Below are 21,954 nucleotides of genomic sequence, written 5' to 3' on the forward strand. Positions count from 1 at the left end.
ATATTGATAACTAATCGGATTGTAAAGAGTTTTATTTAGGGCATAAAACCCAACAAACTCCCACTTGCACTAATATAAAACAAACTGTGCAAATAGGTCAATCTGATGTCTTGATCTTCAGATCACGTGTAGTATATTTGAATCCACCCAAACTTCTGGAAACTAGTTCATAAATACACTTATGAAACATCCTTTACTATATGCTTTACTTATCAAGGGATACTGAAATCTTTACTGTTTTAAAAGTACATCTGAATTAACAGAAGACATATCTCTCATATTTTAAAATATGTAATTGAGATAATACAGTGTAGACTTTTCTTCAGTGATATAACTTTCTGGGATTTCGAATACACCAAGTTATAATTCTTCTCTAGTAGAGCTTGAATTATTATTTAATAATTCCTCCACGCCCAAAGTAAGTACCATCTTATAGAAATCGAAATTAGATGGTGAGATACAAGGACAACTGATACACAGTTCCTTAATATCTAACATATAGATCACTTTCATAAATCCTTCTTGAATATCTTCTAATGTTCCCTATTTGATTACATCTCAGATAGCTCCCACTCAATAGCAGATGTCTGGTTAAATAATACTTTTAACCTCTGATTGTTTGGAGAGTTACCTAGTTGTGACTTTTGTATTAGTCTGAAACTTTAAGTCAAGACTAAGTCATCAACATAGCAGACTAGTATTTGAAGTGAAAAATACATGCCAGAGATTAAAGTAATCAAAATTAAGATACCATCAAATTTTATGAGGATTAAGAATTCTTGGTTCAAGTCATTCGAATGGACTGAACTAGAGTTCTTTATCTTATTCTCATAATTCTGATAAGCTATACCTATCCATGTGAATGGTTAGATTTGCTTTTCAGTAGTGTTCTTAAGTACCTATCACAATTATCAACCTAATAAGATGGGTATAGAACTTTAAAATTCTCCCACTCAATTAAGGTAGTGTGAAATTTTAACAAAGAACTTTCAAATGTATCAAACTTTTACTTACAACAGTAAAATTGAAATGGAACATACAATCAAGATCAAGAATTTATATTGACAATAGCTGACTCATTATATTACTTCCATGTTTAAACAAGATATGTGTTTCATAGGGAATTGTGGAATGGACTCCACCCCTAAGAATATACATATAGGGTACTATGGATAACCTCCACCCCTAAGTATATAGAGATTATGATCCACCCCTAAAGGTAGTAAAGATCATGATTCTCTTAGTGTGATAGAGTTAATGTGGAGTTGAATACTATCCAGAGTTCATTAGATATAAAAGATCGTTGAACTGCATAGTTTTCTTAACTTTTCTCCACCCTTATCAAATCATAAGATCCTTTTATTAAACAAATTCTTAATAATTGTATTAGAATGAACAATTATTCATAAACATAGAAATCATTTCTAGTGTTTATTTAATATAACTCTATGAAGAGTTGTAAATATTATAGAATTTGCATCAATAATAAAAATACTTACACATACAAACATACAAATATAATGTGGTAATAATTGATGAAGATAAATTAAATGAAGCTCTATCTCATAAATTGCAATATTGATTTCGAAAAAAAAAGAAACTTTATTAATAAAAAAAAATGTATTGCAACAATATGAGAAAAACAGGGATAAATATCCCTAACTAAAATTTGAAATCCAAATTGTCTTTAAACTAAAACAATTAATTCAAAAATTGAAGAGCTTCATCTTCATCTGGACGATTTCACCCTTGATCCAGCTTTCTGATCCAACTCAATTGAGTTCAAGTAGCTTGCCCTATAAGAAGAAGAAAACAAATAAACAAAGTTAGTCCAGAATCATAAATCCAATTGGATAATAATTCACTAAAACTTTTAAAGTTTATAAATGGAAATACCTTGTTTCTTTGCAAGAAGTTTAGGACACTGGGGTTTCCAATGACCTTTCTCATTGCAGTAGAAACACTTTCCTTTAAGTGTAGCATCACCAGAAGGAACAGCCTTTTTCATGGCTTTTGTTCGCTTCTTGGTGTTCTTCCACTTCTTCTTCGATTTGGGTTTTGAAGCAGAGGCAATATTTGCTTCAGGTTTCATCGTCCCATTACCATTCCCAGGATTGTAAGGTTTACTCCCTTTCTTCTTGGGTCCTCCAATCAAATTTTCATAAGTTTGAAGGTCATTGACTAATTCATGAAAGTCAATTTCCTTCTTATTCATGACATAATTTGATGTATATGGTAGAAATGTTGGAGTCAGGCTATTCAAGATAAGACTAACTTGAGTAGCACTGTCCATTTCAACACCATGATCCTGGGCTTCTTGGAAATAACTGGACATGAGGAGAACATGGTCACGCACGTTTTGATGAGGTTACATCCGTGCGTTAATGTACTTCTTAGTCGCGTCAAAGCGTGACTGAAGTGATGTCTTACCGAATAGCTCATTTAACTTCGTCATTACTTCAGCAGCCTTCTCAGTTTTAGAAAACCGAGTTTTGAGGGTGTCAACCATGCTAGAAAGCATAAAGTATAGAGCTTTGTTATTTGCTTTCTGCCAACGCTCATACTTTTCTTTCACAGCTTTGGATGCATTGTCCCCAGGCACTTCAGGTGACGGTTCAGTTAAAACAAACAAGGCACTTTCTCCTATGAGAGCAATATTAATGTTCTCATTCCATTTATTAAAGTTAGATCCATTCAGCTTATTTTTAGTCAATAGTGATAACATGGGATTCATTTTGATAATACAGAATACTACAAAATAATAGAAATCAACAAATAGAAATTAATAATGGTTTAACACACAAAATCTATTCAGAAATTATAAGCACATAGCAAGTAGGAATGATATGAGAAAATACTTAAAAAATTCAATCCTAAATAATTTCCAAGGTTTTCAACAAACTGATATCAGTGTCCCGTTTAGGCGAGAGTCAAAGCTACCATCCATTGAATAGAGTTGTCAGCTCATCTAAAATGTTAAACATTCTAGCAACCTTTTATTCGATCAAGATCTAATCCGAACAAGTGTCCCGTTTAAAGCGAGAGTCAAGGCTATTCTATCTTATGAGCTTCTACCATTGTTTCGCAATTTGCAAGTCAAATATGGTCGCCACCATTAGGGTGATCTATACCATATAAAACACTTACAAACCACTTATCATGCGAGATTAAACGGTGCGAAATTGCTAATGAACGTTCCTCCATTAGGGAGGATTACTCACTAAAACAAACGCGGTGTAAAACCCACAATGGAGATCGAATATCTTAATAATAATAAAGCTCATTATTTAAAATGTATTTTCTTTATTATTCTAATAAATAAATCTCATTAAATTCTAAATTAAGAATTAAAATTCAAAAATAAGAATTTAATATAATATTTATAAAATTATACTTAGATGGTGATTGAAATAAAATTAATTATTTCCATCTTAGTAGTAATCTTAAATATAAATATTAAGGAAATTAATTTAAGTTGAATTAAATAAATAATTAGCAACTTAAAAATTTCCTTTGAGAATATATTTATTGGGTTCGAAAATTTAAAGTATATAAAAATACAATTTTCAAAAATAATAAAAATAGAAAAGAAATACTTCAAGCAAAAATATCACCTATCTAGATATTCTTTTGACTAGTTAATTCAATTTTTAATAATATATATATATATTTTAAATTAATCAATTAAATGAAAAAATCATTGATTGTAGTTGGTCCAAGAATTAATTAAAATAAATAATTAATTTACAACTCAATCTATTTTTCAAAAAAAAAATTCGTAAATATTGCATAAATAAAATGCAATTTTCGAAATTGATTAAGAAAATAAAGAAAAAATATAAATTGAAAATTATTTAAACTTAAGTTGAAAAATTAAATTTCAACTTAAAATAATTTTCTATTTAATTAAGTGTCATGAAAAATCAATAAATATTTAAGTATCATGATGAAAATCAACTTAGATATTTAGATTTTTCAAGTTAATTAAATGTATTAAATACAAGAAATAATAATTAAGTGTAGAGAAGGCTTAATTATTAATTTCTATTTAATACTAGGAAAAATATACTTAATAAAATTGTACCAAAATTAATTATTTAAATAATTAATTTCACAAAGTATAATTTTCCTATTTAAATATTAGAAATAATAAGTAGTCTAGAAATTACTATCTAGAAAATATCTTATTTGACTAAGTATCTTTTCAAAAAAATTTGAAAAATATCTAATTTAAGTTATATAGAAAAAATCTAAAACTTAAATAATTTCAAATTTAGATTTAATTAAATATCAAAAATTAAGTTGTAACCACTTAATTTGAAGATATCTTTTTAAAGTTAATATTTGAAAAGATATTAACCAAAAAATATCTAAAATATTCCATTTTAAGTTAATATTTGAAAAGATATTAACTTAAAAAATATCTTAAGAATCTTTAATAACTAATGCCTAGGATTCCTCAACTTGATTTAAAATTTAAATCAAATATTCAAATTTAAGTTAGATAAGAAAAATCAGTTGATACAACTAATTTATAACTTAAATAGGAATATTTAATTAAATAAGCTCCAGAAAGAATCTTAGTTAGTTAAAATTCTATATTTAATTAAATACAAGAAAAAATACAAATAGTTTGTCTAGAAATAATATCTAAACTAAAAGTGTTTTTCTTAAAATTAACTTTAAAATATTAAAATGAAAATAAATTTCATATATTTTAAAAGTTAATTATGTTGCTAATTCAATTTTATTAGGTCAAACTAATATAATTAACCTAGTACAGTTATTCAAATCAGGCAAATGGGCCTTCACAATTGGGGTAGTTCATGTGAGGGGGTGCTGGGTTCAGTATGTCGTACCCACTTCTATGGCTCCCAACTCTCACACAAGGCCCAAAAGAGAGGAATTTAACCTTAAAATAAATAACTGTTATTAATTGAATAGGTCCAATAACTAAATGGACCTAAATAAAATCTATCATGGTGTGACATTTTATTTAGCAACAACCTATATGCATCTATATAATAAAATAAACATATAGGCTCACACAGGCACACTTTGGATGGATCCTATCATGTTGCTAGGTCATACACATATGAAAGAAGATTGTAAAATTTACATGTTACAAATTATTAACTTGACCAAGGGAGCCATCAGATCATTAGATCTGGCAAAAAGTAACCATGGCTATTTGCAATCAAGTAATAATAGGTTTTGAAAAACTTACACACAAGTTTAAACCATATACTCCTGCAACAAGGTTAGCTGGATAGTTGGAAGTAGGATTTATTTAATTTTAAATAAATAATTTCGAAAAATAAATAATTAAATAATTAAAAAAAATAATTTAATTTTCGAAAAATAAATAAAAAATAAATATTTATTTCGAAAATAAAAAATTTAAATTTCGAGATTATTTAAAAAAATATTTAAAATTAAACCTATTATTTTGAAAAATTAGGTTTCAACCAACCTAAATATCATTTCAAAATTTGCTAACTACTTTTAAAAATAAAAATTAAATAAAAATTAGAAAAGATAAATGAAATATCTTATCAGATTTTAAATTTAATTTAAATAAATAAAATAACAAAATTTAAAAGTTAGCAAAATATCTTACATCTATTTAAAATTACATGATTATAAATATCTTATTTTAAATTTAAATAAGGTCAAAATATCTAAAAAGATTTAATTTAAAAAATATATAAAAAATCTGACCTTAAATTAAAAAATAAGATAAGATATAATCAAATTTAAAAATAAGATAGATTTTTAAGCAAGAAGATATATACTAATTCTATTCAAATTCAAATTGCACTAATATCTTGAATTAAATTTAAAAAATATTAAATTAATTCAAAATGATAATTAGAATTGAATTAGGAATAGAAATAGTATATATACAAAACTATACAAAAAAAATAGGAAGTTAATTTCATGAAAAAGCATGAAAAATCGAAGAAAAACGAAAAAAATTGTGAACTGTACGGACAGTTTTGCGATCGCTGGAAAATTTCAGCACAGCCCGGATTTTTTCAAATCTTCAAAAATTCATAACTAATTCAAATAAAATCAAAATTGAGTTATGTAAAAGGCTAACTTGCTTAATTTTTTCCATACTATCCAATAAAAATAATTCCAGAAACAAAATCACAATTATTTTTCACGAAAATTTACAAACATCAATCAATCATCAAATAACACTCAATACAACATGATACCATCCAAAAACAAACAAACAATCGTTTTAAAGTCCAAATTTCATGCAAGTAAATCAATTACCATGGCTCTGAGGCCAGTTGTTGGAATTTATTTTACCAGGATCTTAGATCTACTCACAAGTATGTTGTTTAAACACCCTAAATATGAACTTTCTAAAACGATAAAATAAACACATATAAAGTTAAAAAAAACCTTACATTGATGCAGCGGAATTAATGTCTCCTTCCACTCAGATCTCTAACCCTTGATTCCTTTCTATAGTAGAGTATAATCAAGATCTGAGCCCGAATGTCCTTCTTCTTCAAGTTTGATCCTTCACAGTCTTCCAATCTATGATTGAGTTACTGCTTGCTGTGTGTGGGCACTTACTCTTTCACTAGGGTCACGAAAAGGATGAAGGGAAAAGAGAGAGGTATTTCGGCCAGGTATAGAAAGTGGGGAAGGCTCAGTTTTTCTGAAGAGAGAAAAATCTGTCAGAAAGGCTATTCAAAGATGTGTATTTGACTGAGCCATCACTTTCTATTTATAGGCAACTACTAGGTTTAGGTTAGGAATTATTTGGCATTAAAATAATAAAAATATTAATTTGAAAAACAACATCTAAGTGGCCGGCCATGGTGTTTAAATGGGCCTCACTTGATTTTGCAATTTTATCAGATTTTATCTCTATTTTCTCAAAAATGTCAATTTTCCAATTCTAACCTTTTAAATGCCAAAACTAATTATTTAATAACTAAAATAGATTATTAAATAATATTGTCATTTAATTTAATTATTAATTAGACATATAAAGTCCATTAATAAATAAATAAACCTAGAATCTCTTTTCTTTACAATTTCACCCCTGCTTAGTGAAAATTCATAAAATTAGACATAGTCTAACTTTAGAATTATAATTGATCAATCACGAATCAATTAATGAGTCTTACAAGCAGAATATTCTCAACTAGAATGGGGACCATGGATCTATATGCTGAGCTTCCAATAAGTGAACCAAATTTACCAAGTAAATTTCTACTTATTAATTCTTCGTTGAATCCACTCTTAGATCTTAGAATTGCACTCTCAGACTTATATAGAGCATATTGTATGTTTCACGATATCAATATACTATCTCATTTAACCATTGTTATAATCTTATTGTGATTTAAAGATCCTCTATATAGATGATCTACATCGAGATGAGATTTCTTTACCGTTCTCACCCCTCAATGTATTTTGCCCCTTAAAACACTTAGCTACCTGTAAATGGTGTTTAGTGATCTAATGATTAGTCAGTTAAACAAGAGCTCATCCATTTACTTCTATTTGCTAAGCTCGAAAGGAATCATCACTTGACTTCTATACACCAGTAGAAGCTATAGATTCGATATTTATGTTCAACACTCCCACTCAATCATACTATCATGTTCCCAAAATATACGTTTCACCCTGACCCGAAAGTAGGCTTAACTAATAAGTCAAAGAACATGAATAGCACTCCTGAGTTGAGCCCAAGCATATCAGGATTTAGATTCTTTTAATCTTAAGATCAACTACTGATATTGACTTGGAAAGATATGTATAACGGTAAGTTTGTAATATCTTAACTTAGTTGCAATATCGGTCCAGTCCAATGTATACTCCATACATTCGAAACTAGTATACTTTACTAATGTCCTGGAAAGAACATAACAATTACTCCAAGTGTAAGTATACATCATCGCTGATTATCACATTAGTGTAAATCCAATAACACTGATGAAACAGGGACCAAAACTTTTGATTCATATGATCACAATCACATTCCACTGTGTTGACGATACTGTAATTGTGAATAAACATATGATCTGGATTTAACTGATTTTGTGTGTATGAATGTAATAAACATATTTAACATATTAAACCATTAGCATGTAAAATTAATGCAAACATCAATCACTTCAAATTTCTTATATTGATAACTAATCAGATTGTAAAGAGTTTTATTTAGGGCATAAAACCCAACAAATAGTTGTAAAGACCGCTTAGTTTAATTTGGAAATTAGCAGTGAATCATGTTTAATTATGAAAATTATTTATAGCTATTTAAATAATTATTATGCTGTTATTGTTGAATTTTGAAATGCATTTTATGTCATTTAGTGATTTTCATAAGTTTGTATTTTCGGTGCCCGGTAACATGGAACTCAGTGTTTGGCTCAGTAAAATCACAACTTAGTATAATAGTAGATTGGGACGGTTTATTAGACATTGGGAATGTCGGGATTGGCCGGGAATTTAGAATTTCCCAAAATACCCCTTTAGTGTTATTTATGTTATTTTAGCATGGAGGGGCAAATTGGTCATTTTGACCCATTGTTGTTTTGTCCTTTAGTGGATTTTTAAATGGTGGAATTATGTGGTTTATTAACTATTGTTGGCTGAAATAAAACAAAAGGTTTATGTGCTTTTATTTTCTTTTTCCAAGTTAGAAAAATTAGAAAGTTAGAAAATTCAAGGCTCTCTTTCCTTCTCTCTATTTCGGTTTTGAGCAGCTGGGTTTGGGGGGGAATTCTCTTGGATTTCAAGCTGGTTTTAGCATTGATTTTGACTTCAAGTTGTTGGTAAGATCCTTGTAGCTCTCCCTCTTAGTTTCTTGAAGATTTTTGATGAAATGATGATGTTTGCATGCTTAGTTTAAGTTGATGTTGTTGCTGTGATTTTGTAGTTGTTTGCAGAGGTTTAAGCATGATAAATTGAGGTTAATTAAGCTGCTTGTGATGCTTGATAATTAGGTTGCTTAAAGTTATGGTTTTTTCTATTCAAAAGCTTAAGGTTTTCAAAGAGAAAATTGGAATTTTGGTGGCTGTAGTTGTTGCATGAGTTAGGGTTTGATTTCTGCAGTTTTTATAGGCTTGAATATGTGATTTTAATCAAGGTTTAATGCATGATATGATGCTTAGTCAAGTTTTGAGTTTTAGAACTCAATCTTGAACCTTTAATGGTGAAATGAGTTTCTGTGGTTGAAGCTCGGTTTTGTTGCTTTAGAAATGCTCTTTGGGATGTTTAGAACAGGTCTGGAAGGTTTGGAGTGAATTGGTTTTGATTTGATGAAGTTATGAATTTTTGATTTTAGTCTGCGAGGAACCGGAATTCCGGTTGTGCATCCGGAATTCCGGATGGGGTTTTGAAAATTTCCAGAACCGGAATTCCGGTTGGACAACCGGTCTGCCGGTTGGGCAATTTTCAGAAACCCTAGATTTCCTCGTTTTTATATTATTTGGGGTATTGCCATGCTTTTTATCGATAGGGAAACTTTTAGTTCCTAGTTTATGTCCCCGGGAAGTGATTTAGCGTATCACTTATAGTGTTGTGATTGTTATGGTTTAGGAGCCTGTAAACCGCCGCGCAGTTCGTTCCAATCAGGTTGACCGACACACCTGAATTCGGAATCCAGGTAAGATTAGTATAACAGTATGCATATATAGATTACATGTTTAGCGTGCATGTAGGAAGCCTGTTAGATTACATTAGATATGTATGTTGGCTTCGAACCATCCGACTGTGTCACATCGGTACAGGCTAGAGTATGACTAGCAGCTGGAGTATGACCAGTGTACCGAGTATAGGCTGACACTGTATCACATCGGCACAGGCTAGAGTATGACTAGCAGCTGGAGTATGACCAGTGTGCCGAGTATAGGCTGATACTTGGGTTGGTGGTTCCGTACTATTTGACGTATCACATCGGTACAGGCTAGAGTATGACTAGCAGCTGGAGTATGACCAGTTCGACCGAGTATAGGCTGATACTGTCAATAGTACCGTTCCTATGAACGTTCAGGACTCAGTATCGTGTTGGACACGACAGTTAGGGTTATGATCAAGGGTATGGGCGTCTGATCATGACTCGGGATTTATGTATGTTTATTATTATGCTTTTCTTACTGAGTCTGTCGACTCACAGTGCTATGTTTATGTGTAGGTAAGGGCAAGACCAAAGCTGTGGAACCGTGAGGACGAGCCTGTGAAGATTGTACATGTCTGGGCGGTTAGGCCTGGAGCGTACGATCCTCGGGGCAGCAAGGCTATTTTTGTAATTAGTCGCTAGGCGACAAGTATTTTGTATAGACAGTAAACTTTTGTAAAAGGTTTTGTAATCGAGATCCCGAGTATTTTGTATAAGTATTTTACAAGTTTAATTAAAAAGCAAAAATTTTAATTAATCACGATTTCCATAAACCTCGTTGATTAGCAACGAGTTGCACAGTACGTTTAAAAAATCACGTAATACGCCTATGCTAGTTAGGGTGTTACAGCTTTATAGAGATCTGGAAAGGGTAAAGGAGCACTTTTCAATGATTTTGCCTTTGGGTGAGCCTATATCCAGTACCAAAACACAATGCATTTTAATATGTGCTACTTAAATATCTAAATTATAAAATAGTGATATAGAGAAATGACCTTAATGTACTCATCCCACTCGGCATTAGACATAAGAATGGTATTAGTTGTAGGATCATAAACATTTCCTATTTTCATAGTTATTGGAAACCATGTTTGATATTTATACTTTAGATAATCAAAATGGTTCTTCAATTGCTTTTGTGTTGCAAAGAAAGAATGAGTAGTCTCCAAAACTAGTCTAACTTTATTCCATGAATCTGGCTTTAAACTACTTCCAAGTCTTCCATGTAGATATACTTCTTGAATACAAGTCTCCAAAAATGTTTTTACCACATCCATATTCCTCCAACTTACTCTTTGCTTTACACTAGATTGTTCCATCTTATAGCATACAAATGATATATATTGGAAAGTATTTATATACGAAAAAAAAAAATTGCAAAAAATATATAGAATATGTGAATGGCATATAGTTACATCAATATTTTTTTTTCTGTACATTTAACTAAAAAGAAACCACAATACTCTAAAATAAAATGAAATTAAACAATAGATATATATGTAGTATAATGTAGACAATACTACACACTATGATTTGTCATCTTCCATCTATGTATATATTTCTTTTTTACAAAAAAAAAAGAAGAAATAAAATATTAATCATATACAATATATATACTCTAAACAAAATTTGATTTGACTTTCTTTCAACTTTTTATTTATCCGTTCATTTAAAAAATAAATAAATAAATAAATAAAACAATATATTAAATATGATGTGATAGTGATAGTGATCATGATTATGATCAAATATATATATAAACAATGGTATAAACGTTACATATATATAATATAAAAGAGAAAAGATGATTGTGATGTTGATGGTGATGTTGCTGGCAGAGAAAAAAATGAAAAAAATGAGAAAGATAAAAAAAAAACTGACCTGGATAGTAATATTGCGGCAGAGATGGCAGAGGAAAAAGAGAGTGTAATACCTAATGTATAAAGTAAAAAAGAAAAAGAAGGAGAGAGATATATATTAAAAATTTTAAGAGCTCATTACACATCTATTTCGAAAAGAGGTATTAAGTGGCAAAAAGTGATTTAAAAAATAAAAAAAAAATATACCCACTTATTAGTACCAGATCTGACCGAATCAGATCAAGGGGTCTATTAAGACCAAACAAATGGGCCCTTAACTAACTTGTCAGTTAGTTAACTAAGTTTCCTCTCTCTTGCTTGCCCGAGTGGCTTTATATAGTTTATACTTGTGTGTGTTGAGATGAGATTGAATGAGAGACTTTTGAGAGAAAATCAGAGTGATTATGAGGGCTGTAAAATGATCTCTCATGTTTTTAATTGAGAGTATCACAAGTGAGGTTCTTTGCAAGGAGCAAGTCTCCATTGAGTTAAGGGTTTAACCTTAGTTTTTTGTAACTTTGTTCTGGCCATAATAAAGACGATCTCTACATCTATTAAAGGTTGCTTTCTCCCGTGGATTAAGCTCATGATCATATTGATTGTGTAGCCCAACCACGTAAGTTCTTTATGTTCATTTTATGCTTTTAATTGTTGATTCCATTTTTGGTTTTAAGTTCAGTTCATTCTGTTAAGGTATCAACCCAAGTCCCACATTGGTTAGGAATGGGAAGAATTATGGGTATATAAGGATGGACACTACTCCATTAGTATGAGGCCTTTTGGGAAGGTGCCCAAAAACAAAACCGTGAGGGCTTAGGCCCAAAGCGGACAATATCATACTAATATGGGAGTGAGGTGAGGTAGCGGCCGGAAAAGTTGAAAGAACGGGACCCAACAAGTGGTATCAGAGCCAAAAGTTCAAGCGCTGGGATAGTGGGCTGCATTTGCAATGTGTGGAAGAAACTCTCAATGTGATGACCTCGCGATTAAAGATCGATATGGTGCCTTGTATCAAAAGTCTATGTGATATTGAGGTAGTCAGGTGGCGTGTCCCGTTGATGATTACGGAGGTACAAGATGGAGATCAGTGTTAGGACCTGTGTCAAAAGTCTTCCTGACAAAAGTGATGGTCAGGCGGCGAGTTCCCTTAGTGATAGCGGCGACATAAGGTAGTTTCACTGGAGGGGAGGCGACAAGTATGTGGTCCTTGGTTTGAGGGGAGAATTGTTGAAGTATCAACCCAAGTCCCACATTGGCTAGGAATGGAAAGAATTATGGGTATATAAGGATGGACACTACTCCATTAGTATGAGGCCTTTTGGGAAGGTGCCCAAAAACAAAACCGTGAGGGCTTAGGCCCAAAGCGAATAATATCATACTAATGTAGGAGTCAAGGTAAGGTAGCGGCCCGACAAGTTGAAAGAACGAGGCACAACCCATTCCTTGATCATTTGTTCTGTTTTGGTGTTGTGTTGGTTCTTGTTTGGAGTTTGAGACTCCACATGCCCCTTAGGAGTATACCATTATGTTAGTCATAAAGACATCTTTATTCAAATCTTCATGGAGAAATGCATTGTTAACGGCTATAGTTGGTGTAGAAACCAACCTTGAATGGCTACTAGAGCAAGTATAAGCTTGAGAGAAACAAGCTTAGTAACAGAGGCAAAAGTGTCATTATAATCAACACCTTGTTGGTTGTCTCCTCTAGCAACAAGCTTTGCTTTGAACCTTTCAACAGAACCATCAATATTGTACTTAATTTTGTATATCCAGTTGCAACCAATAGCATGTTGGTTATGAGGTAAAGTAACAACAATACATGTGTCATTATCTTCAAGAGCTTGGATCTCAGTATTAATGACATTGTTCCAAATAGATATGCCTTTGGCTTGATTATAAAATTCTGGCTCAAAGTAACTGAAAATAGCTAACACAAATGCACGAAATTTGGGAGACAACCTGCTGTAATCAATGATTTTAGAAAGAGAATGAGAAGTAGAGCAATTAGATACCTGAGATGTAACACTGTTAGTAGATACACGTTAGCATTTGGTCTCTACTTTTAATTTGAAGTTTGAGACCCTTGATTTCAAATCCCCAAACCTCCATGGTTGCTACCATTCATAAATTGGGTGTTTATGGGTTTAATGGGGAGATTTAGATCATACAATCTGGTTGGCAACATCCAAAAGAAACTCTCAGTCAAAGGCCAGGCTATATATTGCCCCTAGCTTTCTGGTGGGAAAATACAGGCTTTTGGTTTTAAGTTACCAGATTACTCTAAATTCATCTCACAAATTTCAGTAACAAAATATATATGCACACCCAAAATGTTGTTTCATTTAATCAACATTATATACATATATATATATATATTATATGAAATAACATAACATTCTTCTAATTGATGAATTGTTTTCACAAGTAAGAAGCTTACCCCAAACTATATTTCTTTAATGAAAGACAATGCAGGACCACGTATATTAATAGTAGAGTTTTTTTTTTTTTTTTACCAATATGGGCATTATTTTGTTTTGTCCTTTTTTATTTTTAAATGCTAATAATAACCATTTCCTTCACTACCACACAATAGTCTATCCAACAGAAAATGAAGAAATAAATACTCAACTTACCACCATACATTTCCAACAAAAACAAAAGGAAGGAAGATATGGTGAGTGGACAAGTTTCCCATGAGTTGGAAGTGGCAGCACCGGCCGCCAAAGTTTGGGAAATCTACGGCACTCTTCAGCTGCCGAAACTGGTCGAGGAAAACCTCACAACTATTCTGGAAAAGATTGAAGTAGTTGAAGGCGAAGGCGGTGTTGGCACTGTTTTAAACCTACATTTTGTCCCTGGTAAATAATCATAATAATTACTATTAGGAAAGTTAAGAGGATTACCATCACTTTATTAAGTTTATTAGGTACTGTTGATGAGAATTATTGGATTCAATCTTAAATTTAATTAGTAATAAGTAGAGTAGTCTATATTTTTATATATAACTCGATATTTTACTATTTGTTCTATATCTACAATATTTTCCTTCAATGTTTTACTAAATAATAATTTTAAGATAGAACTAATTCATTATTTTCAACAGGCGGATCAAGTATATATAATTAGTAGCCAATATAGAACTTTAATAGTGTACCTTCTATAAATGGGTGTTTCAGTAGATTTTTTATTTGTCTTGACATATTCGAGAACTTTTTAGTCTATTTCTTTTTATAAACGCTTATGTTGTAGCTTTTTAGGACCACCTGTAAATTTTTAAAAAATTTCGAATAATTTACAATGTCTAAAATAAAATTTACATATTTTATTTGAACACGCGACTATACACATGATAAGCAAGTATTGTATAAACTTTATTTTCAACACTGTAAATTACTCAGAATTTTTAAAAATTTACAAGTGGTCTTGAAATTAATAGCTACAACATATGCAAACATAAAAAAGAAAATATATTATAAAGTTATCCTGAATGCCGAAACAGATAGGAAGAGTTCTACCAGCAGAACGATCTTGGGTCTAATACAGAAATTTCCATAACTATTTATTCATTGAAATTCATTATTGTAGCTATTAAGGCCAATTAATTAACCAAGTGAAAACTGAAAATGATGGATTCTTATTGTATATATGATGATCAGGTGTGTTCAAGTTCAAGAGTTACAAGGAGAAGTATACTAATGTAGATGATGAGAAGCTAGTGAAGGAAGCCGAGGTTGTTGAAGGAGGATACTTGGACTTTGGTTTCACACTTTACAGAACTCGATTTGAGATCATTGAGAAAAAAGATGATGAAAGTGCAGCTGCAGCTTCCTCCATTATCAAATCCACTATTGAATATGAGGTGAAGGATGATGAGTATTCTGCTCAAAATCTCTCTCTCGTCTCTATTGATCCCTTAGCTGCCATAGCCCTTCTTGCTCAAAACCAACTCACTAATAATAGCACCAATTAATAGTAATGCTTAAATTAAAATATTAAATGCTGTATATTTATATATCATTCCTCTCTTTTATATGATATCTCTTGTTATTTTAAAAAATTAATCAGTGTGGTCTTTTTTTTCCTTCTGAAATGGCATAATTCTTATTCCAATACTACTGCACTTTTATTTATTAAATGATATAATATTTTGTAGTGGTGTCTTTATAAATAAAAGGTTAGGATTTTTTCAATTTTACATTTAAAGTAGTTTTTTTTTTTTAATTAAAATTTACATCCACTAACAAAACAACTTAATCGCAACCAAAATTCACATAACAATCTATATAAAAATTACCAAATAAGAAGGTCAAGGAGCGGCTTAGTGTACATGAATATTATATCAATTAATAAATAAAAAGACATGCCTAGTAACTAATTTATTATATTTTGACTAGTTTTAAGTTATCCTATTTTGCCTATAACAAAAAAATAGAAAAAAACTTTATCCTATTTTGAAATTAAAAATTGATGCGCGCATAGATTCTTTTCTGAATTAGTCTACAAGCACAAAAAGCTAAAACACATTAATTAATTAAAATATTTATTGGACAACCAAGCTAACGGCAGGAGAATCTCGAGGCTTGCCTATTCCAAAATGCCTAATCTGTCTTCTTATATGAATTTGATTCTACTTATAATGCTCATTCTCAACAATCATCTATTCTATGCCAACAAAAACACCATTTAAATTTTAATCAAACGAAAAGAACAAATATGGTGAGTGGTGAACTTTCCTCTGAGCTAGAAATCAAGGCACCAGCCAGCCAAGTTTGGGAGCTCTATGGGACTCTTCGTATAGCAAAGCTCGTCGAAGAACAACTCAAAACTGTTATCGAAAAAATCGATATAGTTGAAGGCAATGGCGGTGTTGGAACAATTGTCCACCTCAATTTTGTCCCTGGTATGTATTCATCATCACATCTTTAATCATTTCATTTTTTATCAAACCAATGTTTTACCATAAAATATTGCTCAGGCGCGACGAGGTTCAAGAGTTACAAGGAGAAGTTCACCAAGGTAGACAACGAGCTGCGAGTGAAGGAAGCCGATGTGATGGAAGGAGGATACCTTGAGTTGGGCTTCACACTTTATCGAGTTCGATTCGAGATCATCGAGAAAGATGAAGGTTGTTCCATCATTAAGTCCACCATTGAATATGAACTCAAGGATGAGTATGCTGAAAATGTTTCCCTTGTGTCTCTTGATGCCCTTGCAGCAATTGCTCTTATTGCACAAAATCATCTTACTAAGACTTAAAAAAAAAAAACATTAGACAATGTTTCCCTTGTCTCCAACTTCTCCTTTTCGTGTTATTTGAGGAACAATAATGTTATATGTTTTTTATGGACTCCACACATTAGATATATAACTTTGCTATACATATAATGTTATATGTTTATAACGCTATATTGATATTTTTATATGCAGTAGTTTGATGTTATTATGCTAAGTGTTTGTCATTACTAAACATTACTACAGGCTGACTAAACTTGAATCTCAACATAGTAATAATTGTGTAAATTGAACTGAAGGAATATGGAATTGATAATTATATGTAATATACAATCATATGAGAGAATACAAGTTGTACATATATAATTATTATCCCATTCAATTAATTTTATATTAATTTATTTTGTTGAAAATAACTAATATAACAATATCTGTATTTTGATGTTTGTTTTTTTTGGTAAATCATTGTTGTATTTTGGGTGTACAATTAAAATCCCACATTGTTATATTATGTATATAAGGATGATCACTATCTCAACTAGCAGGCCCGGCTCTGGGCATAGGTGGGCTAGGCCTGTGCTTAGGGCCCACCTAGCCCAGGGGTCCAAAATTTTTTTTCTCTTTTAAAATTATACATTTTTTTACTGATTTTGAAAAATACCACATTTTTTCTAACATAAGGGCCCAAAATTTTTTTTTTCCCTATGGCCCACTTTGTTTCAGGGCCGGCCCTGTCAACTAGAATGAGACTTTTTAAGAAAAAGTTCTAAGGGAGAAATTGAGGAATACCTCTTTTCTTTTACAATTAACCAAAAATAGCAGCATATTAAAATAATTTGAAATATACCTGCTTTTATTAGTAATGTACCTAAAATACCCCACATAAGTAAATCACCATTTAATCTCCTAAAGCTATTCAACAACCACCTCGACAAATGTGATTCAGCATACACCGAGAGTTCACCAATGCCATTGTTTCCCACAACGAGAGTTTACCAATACCATCGTTTTCCTGACTCCTCCGCCACTGCCAGCGGTCGTCCGCCTCCGCCTCCTCCGCCACTGTTAGCGTTCGTCTGCCTCCGCCTCCTCCGCCACTGCTAGTGTTCGTCCGCCTCTGTCTCCTCCATCACCACCATCAACACTAGACCTCAACAGTTGCAATCTCAACAGTGAGAACTTTCAATATTTTTGGATTAGTTTCAATCTTTCATCAGGTTTCTCCCTCCCATTCTTTTTTCTTATTCTTTGAACTGGCTACGTACATATATATATATGAGTTTAAGTGTGTTTGAGAGTATTGTTTTTAGTATTTTTTAATAGTTGCTCATGTAATTGATGGCTCTTTTAGATTCATTGTGTTTGTGAGAATTGTTTTTAGTATTTTTTAATAGTTGGTTTAAAATTTATATATAAAAGTATGTCGAAAATGAAATGCATTATAAGTGTTTGTTGAAATGCCTTCTTTCTAATTTCTTCAATAGATTTAGGCTCCTCTTTTATTTTGTTTTGGTGATTATTGTTCCTCTTTTATATGCAGGAATCCTCAGAATTAGAAGGGTGCGGCAGACATTAATAAATATAAGGGTGTGTGACCTTTTGTATTAAGGGGTATTGATTGGGAATAAAATAGTGTATACTATATATAAGAGTCTAAGAAGAATTAGAGGGGTATGTATGGATTGAGTATTTTTGTCTCTTCATCATGGATTTGTGCTACTGTTAGTAATTTTTCCTTTCAATAATTAATTCAGGGGATCCAAGGGACATTAGCATCTCCCCAGAGATGTACATGCTCTACAAGCTACTGCTTCAGTTGAGAAACCTTTAGAGCTTTATTGGTGAATTCATATCCTTTTCTGGAATGTATAGTTTGATGAGAGTTTGGTTGGATCTCCTTTGAGAGCAATCACTGTTATAAATTGATGGTCTAGTGTCCATTCATTTCCTCTTTTTTTTGTGTCCATTCTCTCTATTTTCAAACACTTGTATTTGGTGTTGTTCAATGTTGAGAGCAATCACTATTATAGTGTTTTTCATTTTTGAAGTCAATTCTTTTTTGTTGGAAAGAAATTTGAATACAACTTTTTAGTTTTTACAAATAATTTATCCTTAAAGAATAAAAGTGCATAATTTTTTGGTTGAAGATGTTTATATTGTTGTTGAATGTAGTTTATAGTGATAAATATAAATAAAAATTATATTGTGAATTATTTGTTCAAGTGGTAGTTTAGAGGTGGCCACTCTTAAATATTTGTATTATAATTCTGATATCTCTGCAATTTTTGACGTAGCTGCTATATTATAGACACATAGTGATACTTGCTTCCATAATTCTCTCAGCTCTACCTGGACTCATCAACCTCAACGCAACCTACCATATTTGGAAGCTTGATAAGGTTGACTTTCTAGCTTGTATTGGTGCCTTTTTTGCAATTTCTAAGGTGTGCAAAAGACACAAACATTTTATACATATGATTTTTATTAAAGGTAACCATATATATAGCTAATATGATAAAGTTAGTACTCTCTCCCTGTGTTATAGGTATACACACCTATATATATAGCATTTTCTTTTTCTTTTTCTTGTTGTAATTAATCAGATACAGTTATTCTAGAAGCTAGCTTTTGGAGTAAATTTTTGAAAAGTAATCATGTCAATAACTTTTAATCTAATATGTGAGCAATAGTGCAAAAGAATGGAAATCGTCAAGCCTAATTGATTTTATATTTGTAATATTGCAGAAGAAGAATCAAGATGTTGGACATAGTTTTTAATGAAAGATAGAATGCAAACAACAAAGATACTTATCTTGAAATCAAACTCGTAATGGTGCATAAAGATATGAAATTCTTAGATTTGGTAGATAAGATACACGACTTTCTCAATTTGAATCAAAATTTGATTTCGATCAACATTATATTTGATGTGAATATGGGTACTGTAGCGGTGAAAAAGTTGTTTAATATTTACAACATGTTTGAGAAGTCCAATATGCAAGTCACACGGGCCTATCAGTAATGAACCCAATATTATTAGGCCCAATAAGGTAGCCAGACAAACTCACTAGGCCTTGAAATAGACAAACGGGTGAGCTTATGGGCCATGAGCCATTTCACCCCGCAATTGGGTCTGAGTCCGGCCAATTAGCCAAACGGGTGGAACCAAGTAGATATTGAACCAGTCAGAAAGATGGTTACCACTCCCATAAAATGAGAGAAGCGACCAACTTGAACGAGTCCAATGGGTGACGTGGATGGAGAGCAACAGTACTGAGGGAACACGATAAAAGAAACCATACAGTAGATGCAGGGCATCGAAGATTTGACACTCACACTACTCGCTCAAGCAGACAATCGTCATTTCTAAACTTTTCTCTTAAGCCTCGCCACCATAGTTGTTCCTTTGGTCCGTCTATCTGCTTGTCCACTCATCTGTCTGACTACCATTTACATTTTATTTATTTTTTGTTATTGTTATTTTTTATTAAAATCGTACTGACTTCAGCATCGGAGTCCCTTTGGCTGACATCTCACCTGTGCCTTAAAAGGGAAATTTGATTTTCTATACTTAAAAACCTTAAAAAAAAAAAAAAATTAAACCAATACATTTTACACTACAAAAAATATGACTCTTTTTTTAAAACTCCAAAAATACCCCTCTCATAACTCAAACCCTTTCTCTCTCCTCCCTCAAACTCTCTGCATCTCTCTCTCGCACACTCTCGGACCACCACGGCTGACCGCACCACCAGCCCCCACGATCAACCCACGGCAGCCACCACCCTCACCCACGAAAACCCCAACCCCAACGACCCTCACCCACGCTCAACCCACGGCACCCACGAAAATCCCAACCCCCGCTCAACCCACGGCACCCACGAATCCCAGCCCCAACCCCAACGACGGTCGAAGCCCCAGCCCCCTTCTCCACCGCGTACGACTGAAGCCCCAGCCCCCCTCTCCACCGCGTACGACCCAGCCCCACTCTCTCTCTTCCTCTCTCTGTAATCGAATGGAAAAAAAAAGGCAGTGGTCCGATGGTCGGACCATGGGGTCCGATTGGTCAGACCCCATCGGACCTGGGCCTTTTTTTTTTTTGTCATTCGTTTTCAGAGAGAGGAAGAGAGAGAGTATTTGAGTTATGAGGGGGTATTTTTGGGATTTTGAAAAAAGTGTCATATTTTTTATAGTGTAAAATGTGTTGGTTTAAAAAAAAATAAGTTTTTTAAGTATAGAAAATCAAATTTTCCCCTTAAAATAAGACAGTCATTTACCTTATTTAAGGCAGAAAATTTACTTAATAAGGTGTGTCATTTATCTTATTTTAAGGCAAGGTATTTACTTTAATAAGATATGTTGTTTACCTTAATGAGATATGTTGTTTACCTTATTTTAAGGTAGTGGTTTACTTTTTACTGATAAACTTGTTTTGGTGTATCTTATTCGAGGTACCGTGTTTACCTAAATAAGGCGTTTTGTTTATCTTATTTAAGGCAAAAAGCTTATTTGAGACACTGTATTTATACAATAATGTGGGTCATTTACTTTATTTAAGGCATAAAGTTTACCTAAATAAGGCATGTTATTTATCTTATTTTAAGGTAATTGTTTACCTTTTTAATGATAAATTATATTTTATTTTACCTTACTTGAGACATAGTACTTAGCAAAATAAGTCGAGTCATTTACCTCATTTAAGGTAGAAAATTTGCTTAATAAGGTGTGTCATTTATCTTATTTTAAGGCAAGGTATTTACTTTAATAAGATATGTTGTTTACCTTAATGAGATATGCTATTTACCTTATTTTAAAGTAGTGGTTTACCTTTTACTGATAAACTTGTTATGGTGTATCTTATTCGAGGTACCGTGTTTACCTAAATAAGGCGTGTTGTTTACCTTATTTAAAGCAAAAAACTTATTTGAGGCACGGTATTTATACAATAATTTGGGTCGTTTACCTTATTTAAGGCATAAAGTTTACCTAAATAAGGCATGTTATTTATCTTATTTTAAGGTAGCGGTTTACCTTTTTAATGATAAATTATATTTTATTTTACCTTATTTGAGACATAGTACTTAGCAAAATAAGACGAGTCATTTACCTTATTTAAGGCATAAAATTTGCTTAATAAGGTGTATCATTTATCTTATTTTAAGACAAGGTATTTACTTTAATAAAATATGTTGTTTACCTTATTTTAAA

General features: G+C 31.9%; 3 protein-coding genes across 3 annotated transcripts in view; 2 read left to right on the plus strand and 1 right to left on the minus strand.

The window, feature by feature from the left end:
* Positions 1-10,974, minus strand: part of LOC133035128 (uncharacterized) — a 28,670-nt gene extending 17,696 nt beyond the window's left edge. The window contains exons 1-2 of the mRNA XM_061110903.1: positions 10,651-10,974; positions 10,504-10,566 (exon numbers count right to left, since the gene is read on the minus strand). Of these exons, the coding sequence (XP_060966886.1) occupies positions 10,504-10,566; positions 10,651-10,974 (387 nt within the window). The remainder of the gene's footprint in view (positions 1-10,503; positions 10,567-10,650) is intronic.
* Positions 10,975-14,095: 3,121 nt separating this feature from the next.
* LOC115706447 (norbelladine synthase) lies at positions 14,096-15,704 on the plus strand. The gene is made up of 2 exons (XM_030634100.2): positions 14,096-14,372; positions 15,171-15,704. The coding sequence occupies exons 1-2, from the start codon at positions 14,186-14,188 to the stop codon at positions 15,482-15,484; spliced, it is 501 nt and encodes a 166-aa protein (XP_030489960.2). The 5' UTR covers positions 14,096-14,185; the 3' UTR covers positions 15,485-15,704.
* Positions 15,705-15,800: 96 nt separating this feature from the next.
* On the plus strand, positions 15,801-16,920 carry LOC115707475 (norbelladine synthase). The gene is made up of 2 exons (XM_030635454.2): positions 15,801-16,414; positions 16,490-16,920. The coding sequence occupies exons 1-2, from the start codon at positions 16,228-16,230 to the stop codon at positions 16,768-16,770; spliced, it is 468 nt and encodes a 155-aa protein (XP_030491314.2). The 5' UTR covers positions 15,801-16,227; the 3' UTR covers positions 16,771-16,920.
* Positions 16,921-21,954: the final 5,034 nt, after the last annotated feature.

This window comes from Cannabis sativa, chromosome 1, assembly GCF_029168945.1.
Source record: "Cannabis sativa cultivar Pink pepper isolate KNU-18-1 chromosome 1, ASM2916894v1, whole genome shotgun sequence".
Lineage (NCBI taxonomy): Eukaryota > Viridiplantae > Streptophyta > Magnoliopsida > Rosales > Cannabaceae > Cannabis > Cannabis sativa.

Coding starts and splice junctions, on each gene's coding strand:
- LOC115707475 (XM_030635454.2), top strand. CDS start 16,228: ATGGTGAGTGGTGAACTTTCCTCTGAGCTAGAAATCAAGGCACCAGCC. Junction 16,415..16,489: donor CCACCTCAATTTTGTCCCTG/GTATGTATTCAT, acceptor AATATTGCTCAG/GCGCGACGAGGTTCAAGAGT.
- LOC115706447 (XM_030634100.2), top strand. CDS start 14,186: ATGGTGAGTGGACAAGTTTCCCATGAGTTGGAAGTGGCAGCACCGGCC. Junction 14,373..15,170: donor AAACCTACATTTTGTCCCTG/GTAAATAATCAT, acceptor TATGATGATCAG/GTGTGTTCAAGTTCAAGAGT.